The sequence below is a fragment of the Lipotes vexillifer genome, unplaced genomic scaffold (genome assembly GCF_000442215.2).
Source record: "Lipotes vexillifer unplaced genomic scaffold, Lipotes_vexillifer_v1.1 scaffold97, whole genome shotgun sequence".
NCBI classification, from domain to species: domain Eukaryota; kingdom Metazoa; phylum Chordata; class Mammalia; order Artiodactyla; family Lipotidae; genus Lipotes; species Lipotes vexillifer.
The window spans coordinates 567,250-574,185 of NW_006775688.1; the positions used below are offsets into that span (position 1 = coordinate 567,250).

Here is a 6,936-nt window from a genome sequence, read left to right on the forward strand (position 1 = left end):
TGTAAGTGAAAGAGTGAAGGCTCACAGTTGTTCCTGGAAGAGGAGGCTGCAGAAAGCAGGTTAAATGTAATAGTATGGCCATAGCGGAGTCCTTTACCAGCTCTGCTAGAACACTCGCAGACAGCCTGGGAAGGTGCAGTGAGAATGGCTGCAGTTTGAACAGAGGTTAATCGTTTATTTGTGAAGGTTTTTTCCATTGCTTTCTTTTTCTTTTTAAAATTTTCACATTGTTTCTATCCAAAAATTTTGTATTCTCTTGACCCAAAAAAGCTAGGAAAAACAGTTCTGTGGTAGGAAGCTCAAAGCTACTCGTGTATATCCTGACCAGATTTATTTGTGAGAGCATCTGTTTTCTGATACTTAGACACTTCCTCTTCCATTGCCATTTCCTGTGACTCATGCACAAGGGTATTTGTTCAGGTTTCATGGAATTTTCCCAAATATATTTACCTTTGGTTGATTTTTTAAATGTAAATTGTATTGCCCCAGTTTGTATGTATGTATTTGTGTGACTGCATGGGGAGAGGGAGTTTTAGAAGAATGTCACTTAATTATGAAAAATTTCTGAGAATAGGACATTTCTGACAAGTCTCTAAGATCACCCCAGAGGACATGTTTTGGTTCTAAAGTGGTAGTCTTTATACTCATCCTTAAAAAGTAACTTGTTTCTGCTTGATGGGTTTTATTATGAACACACCTCCATGTGTTCTTGAGTGAGAAAGTGAGAAAAGGAGGTAACATTGATCTTTGAAATACAAATACAGTCATTGTAGGCATACTGAATGCCTCCTCATGACTATTAAGTGAATTAAAAATAGCAACATCCTCAACATGAACGTATGACCAGAAAAGAACATCTCTACAGTAAGAGATCATAGTTTCATGAGTGAGAAGAAGGGAAACCATCTGAAAATTAGATTTGTTGACTCACTGGGGAAAAGATACTTCAAGAAGATAAAAATGTATCATCGATAAAGATAAAAATGTATGATTTATCCTTTTTTCCCCGTACAGGCTTCACAGGCTGCTCAGGAAGCTGAGATCAATGCCAGAAAGGCCAAAAACTCTGTCACCAGCCTCCTCAACCTTATTAATGACCTCCTGGAGCAGCTGGGTAAGTAACCATAGAGTCTTGTTAGGCAGCCTTTGAATTCTTGGTACTGTTCTTGGGATCTGAGATAGTTGACTCAAAAGTAGATACTACAGTGCAAAGACCGTATGAACTGAATCGTGACTTTAAGTTGTATTAATTCAACATGTACTTTCTAGGTCCTTCCATGGAATCTGACTCAGTATTGGAATCTGACCGTGGTCTGAGGACTTAATAAAATTTTGAAGATATGCTTCCAGCTAGGGTGGCTCATTTATGGTCAAGGTTTATGGTACAGTCGAACAGTGATTATTCTTAGTGATTAGGAACAGTGATTATTCCTGCTGGCAGAATGTCTTTAAAGGATTTAAAGTGAAGGATTTCAATGACAGAAAAGAACACTTTAAAGGATAATCGATTAAAGGCTAATTGGATGAGGTGACAGTTTTTATGTCAAAAGAGAGAAGGCTTTCTTTTTGAATGAAATATAAGCATATTGAAATGTTCCTTTAATCCAGTTTGATATAGGGAGCAGGCCTCATTATAGGGCAGATGTACTTTTGTCACCAGCCTCTATTATAAAGTTGTAATACTCTAGCCAGTACAGCTTTGTAAGCAAGGCACTCTATATTAAAGTTTGGTTTTGGTCAGTGTTTTGTTTTGTGGGGGGTTTTTATTGGGAGGTGTGTGTGATATGTTTATCTGTCTCAAATTTCAAGAATAATAAATTATGTGCCAGCAGATGGATTTTAAAATGAAAGTAAGCTGGAAGAGGTAGGTTTTGTGACAGAAAAGGTTGTATTTCAAAGTTAGTCAGACTTGGGTTGGAATCTTTGCTCTGTTGCCTGTAAGATGTGCAAATTTGGACAAATTACTTAGCAGCTGAGAATCATTGATGTCAAATGATGTGGTGAGAATTTAATCAAGTTCAGTATGCATAAAGTGCTGGTCGTTGTGCAGCTGGCTATCTGCTTTCGTTTAATATAGAAGTAGGTCCTTTCAAAAGCACCTCTTTTTCTTGCTAATTTTATTTATTTATTTATTTTTTGGGTACGCGGGCCTCTCACTGTTGTGGCCTCTCCCGTTGCGGAGCACAGGCTCTGCACGCGCAGGCTCAGTGGCCATGGCTCACGGGCCCAGCCGCTCCGCGGCATGTGGGATCTTCCCGGACCGGGGCACGAACCCGCATCCCCTGCATCGGCAGGTGGACTCCCAACCACTGCGCCACCAGGGAAGCCCTCTTGCTAATTTTAAAGCGAAGGTTTGGGGCTTCCCTGGTGGCGCAGTGGTTGAGAATCTGCCTGCTTATGCAGGGGACACGGGTTCGAGCCCTGGTCTGGGAAGATCCCACATGCCGCGGAGCAACTAGGCCCGTGAGCCACAACTACTGAGCCTGCGCGTCTGGAGCCTGTGCTCCACAACAAGAGAGGCCGCGCTAGTGAGAGGCCCGCACTCCGCGATGAAGAGCGGCCCCCGCTCGCCGCAACTAGAGAAAGCCCTCGCACAGAAACGAAGACCCAGCACAGCCAAAAATTAAAATTAATTAATTAATTAATTTTTAAAAAAATAAGCGAAGCTTTGCTGAAATTATTTCAGCATTTCAACCCTGGCCATTTTCCATAGGAGGGTTCCGATAATAGTGTCTAACTCTTGGGAGCAGGACATGACTCCCAGAACAACCCAGTTTCCCTGGAATCGAAGAGCTGAGGGCTTAGGGTTCTAGCGTAAAGATTTTTATGTTCATTAGAGGGCACTAAAAAGACACAGAATTACATATATAAACGTGAAAAAGGTATTACACGTTACCAGATGACCTTCAAAACCACAAGTGAGGCTTAAGGTCTAGGACATGGTTGTTATACATTTAGAAAACATTTCACAAAAACCGTCTTCTCAGGAAATAAAAAAAATCCAGCCCCAATATTCATTATAAGCTCTGACCCATCCCTGCTAGATTAGGTCAGTGATTGTACTTGGTTTGCATTGTTAATGCCCTTGTATGACAGGCATCAAGTTCTCAGGCCACTTTTTCATAGCGGCAGCTGCTGGGCTTCCTTTATAAAAACGCTGGTGGGGATACCTGTGGAGTGATGTTATAATTCTCACTGAATGTGTCTGTCCTCTTCTGTGTCCTTTCTGACTCAACAGGGCAACTGGACACAGTGGACCTGAACAAGCTAAATGAGATTGAAGGTACCCTGAACAAAGCCAAAGATGAAATGAAAGTCAGTGATCTAGACAGGAAAGTGTCTAACCTGGAGAATGAAGCCAGGAGGCAGGAGGCTGCCATCATGGACTATAACAGAGACATTGAGGAGATCCTGAAGGACATCCGCAACCTGGAAGACATCAAGAAGACCTTACCCTCCGGCTGCTTCAACACCCCGTCCATTGAAAAGCCCTAGCGTCTTCCTTTAGGGAGCCACTGTGAGGCCACAGAGTGCCTTAACACAAAGATTACATTTTTCAGACCCCCACTCTCTGCTGCTCTCCACCACTGTCCTTTTGAGCCACGAAAAGTCACAAAGTTTAAAGAGAAGCAAATTAAACATCGTGAATCAGGAACAAAGGGTTTTATCTAATAAAGTCTCTCTTCCACTTAATGGTGGTCCCTTAGACCCACCTTTCCCTTCTGAGTCGCATAAGGACGTGGCATCCTGCGTTGCTGTACAGTGGCTTAAACCCTTCGTGGGAACCGTTGTGGGCCAGGGCTGAGCCAGTAGCCCTCCCTTTCTCGCTGATGCCAACAGAACCTCCTCAGTCTCAATACTCTTGTTTCTGTGAAGGAGAAGTTTGGCTACTGACAGTAGCATTGTGATGGCCAGTATATCCAGTCCATAGGTAAAGAAAATGCATCCACATCTCCTGCCCCTCCTCCTTTTAAGCAGAAGGAAATACACATCCTGTGCCAAAGGTATTGGTCATTTAGAATGTCGAGAGCCATCATCTGTTGTTTTAGCTGTTTTGAGTTTAGGACACTGAGCCATCCCACGGGTAAGGATGCAATGATCTATGACAGTCTCCAGGACAAGTAGGAAGTAGGCTGAACATTTGCAGAAGTAGGCTGAACATTTTCTCAGATGTTAATAATTGACTAGGAAGATAAACTTTCTTCAGATCTTTGGGCAGCTGATAATTTAAATCTGGATGGGCAGCTTGCACGCACCAATAGACGTCTTCTATTCCTATAGGTGGAATTTATGCAGAAGAAATAGGGATATGATAACCACTAAAGTTTTTTCCAACATCAAACTAATTCTTAGAGCTTTTTTAGAATATTAGCCTTGGAACTAGTGTTGTTACTTGGCAGAGAACGGGTGGTCCTTACGATCTTGACAAAACAAAAGAAAAGCCTCCTTGTCCTATAGTCTTTTCTAGCAAAGGGATAGAACTTAGATGCAGCTTGTATTTTCAGGATCCCACATATCCATTTTTCTTCCATTGGGGAGAGATGAAACATTTGACCCTTAGCCTCAGTTTTCTCCTGATGTTCCCATCTTGTAGAACCCCTCAAAACACATTGTTTGCCAAATCCTGGTGACAAATACTTGCACTCAGTATTTCACACAGCTGCCAGCACCATCTCGTTCCTGCACTTTGTGATTTAAACCCACCTCTAAACCTTCCCTCTAAGCATAGAGGGAAGACCCTTACATGGAGTATCCTTGTGAGCTTCTCAACTTCTGACCCTCAGCTCTGTGGTTTTCTTCTAAGGTCACAGCGTGACGATTCTCTGCCACAAACCCCTTCCTCCTACCAACCCACTTTCGAGATTCACATATAGCCTTTAACACTATGCAACTTTGTACTTTGCGTAGCAGGGGAAAGAAACTATTATCTGACACACTGGTGCTATTAATTATTTCAAATTTATATTTTTGTGTGAATGTTTTTTTGTTTATCATGATTATAGAGTAAGGAGTTTATGTAAATATACTCGGTCCTGTTTCTAGAATGGCACTGTCCGTTCACTCCTTCACTTCATTTTTCCTCTTCACCGGCACAACGTGTCTGTATACCTCCTCCCCTTCCATCTGCGGTTCTTTGGATTGGATTTGTTCCCTGTTGCTTTGCTCTTTGCCTTGTGTTTGCAGCATGTCCGTTTTCTGACATTCACATCCACCTGCTTTCCTCCACACACAGCCGCGATAAGGAGTTACCTCGAGCCCTCTTCCGTTGCAGTCCTGGTGGTCCTCAACCGCAGCACGATGTTGTTCTTAATGGCTGCCCCACAGCGGGAGCGCCAGCTCCACAGGGAAGGATGGAATTCGGAAAGTTTGCTGAAGGCCATCTTTACCATCAGTGTGAGCCTAGCCAGGAATGAGTGAGAAATGCCCTCTGGCAGTTGTTTGAGCTGGATGGGGTCATTTTTATAAGGGGTGCATAATTACTTGAGTGCCCGTAGTGCATCAGGGATCATGCTGCAGATAGATAGGGTGGGAGAGGTGGTCTGCCTTAGTTCTTCCCCTTTCCATCTCCTCCTTGCATCCCAGAGTTGACTTACTGGTGTTTTGACCTGGCGTCCTCCTAAGCTTCCACTCCATTCATCTTCTCAGGCCTCTTCTCCTGTCGCAGGAGGCCTGGCTCTTTCTTGCCAAGTGTTCACATCAGTGTTTCCTAGCTAGTTCCTCTTTTTAAGTGGCCACATCCTATGAGACATTTTGGTCAAGGTTTCAGGGAAAGGACTGAAGATAGACTGCTAAGGTAGTTTACCGTCTAGCCTATGGGTCAGGTTCACTCCAGTAAGTCTTAGGCCACAGTGAAATTTTGGGGATTTGTTGTTGTTTCTTTTCTCCTTTTCCATCTGTGCAGTATATTTTTAAACAGAATTTTATTTTTAAAATAAAAGTTCCTTATAAGACAATACCTTAATTACACACCTGCAATATAGCCATTACTTTATTGTATAGTTCCAGTTATCTGTATTTTATGTAATAAAATTGACAGGATGGCTGCTGCTGCAGAATGCTGGGTGTCACAGGGTACATACACAGCTGTTCCCTGGAAGTTCCCCTCTTAATTCCAACCGTGGCCCTTTTCCATGTGCCTTCACTTTAGCTGTTTGCCTTAATCTCTACGGTCTTGCTCTCCAGGGTAGTAAATAAAATGCAACACTTGGCATTTTTTATGTTAAAAAAAAACAGTATTTTATTTATAATAAAATCTGAATATTTGTAACCCTTTATACTTGGTGTGGCCTGAGTGTGGTACTGGGGATGTCAGATGTTTTAAAAGGTATGATGAAGGGGAAGCGTCTCGTAATGTATTCTTTGGGTTGTTTCTTTTCCTGAGAGCAATCCAGTATGTGTACGTGCGTGTGTGTGAGTATATACATTTATTTATGTATATATTTATTTATTTTAACCCTTCTCAGATTGGAATACTTTGGTTGCGGTCCAGAGGTTGGCAAATTCTTCCTCTTAAGCTCTAGATAGTAAATGTTTTACGCTTTGCAGGCCATACAGTCTCTGTTACAACTGCTCTGTCTGCTGTTGTAGCAGGAAAGCAGCTGTGGACAGTCTGTAAACAAATGAACAGGGCTGTGGTCCAGTACAACTATTTACAGGAACAGGCCCGGGCTTGCGGGCTGGAGTTTGCCGGACCCCCTGGTGTAGTCTCCATATTTGATTAGTGACTACGGAGGACTATTTTCAAATTATTTGGGCTTTCTAAATTAGCAGATGTATGTAAAGAGTTGTCTTTCCACCTTTTAAATACACACATCTTCAGCTAAACTAAAGGTACTTTTGTACTTTACACGATGAGAAACGCTCTCAAACATAATGGAAGAAAAAGTAAGTAATGTACTGGACCAGCAGGCCATCTGGAGGGCTGACCCAACTGTA

General features: G+C 42.5%; 1 protein-coding gene across 1 annotated transcript in view; it reads left to right on the forward strand.

Annotated features, from left to right (window-relative positions):
* Positions 1-6,275, forward strand: part of LAMC1 (laminin subunit gamma 1) — a 126,785-nt gene extending 120,510 nt beyond the window's left edge. Inside the window, 2 exon segments of the mRNA XM_007450134.1 lie at positions 1,015-1,114; positions 3,239-6,275. Of these exon segments, the coding sequence (XP_007450196.1) occupies positions 1,015-1,114; positions 3,239-3,495 (357 nt within the window). The 3' untranslated portion in view covers positions 3,496-6,275.
* Positions 6,276-6,936: the final 661 nt, after the last annotated feature.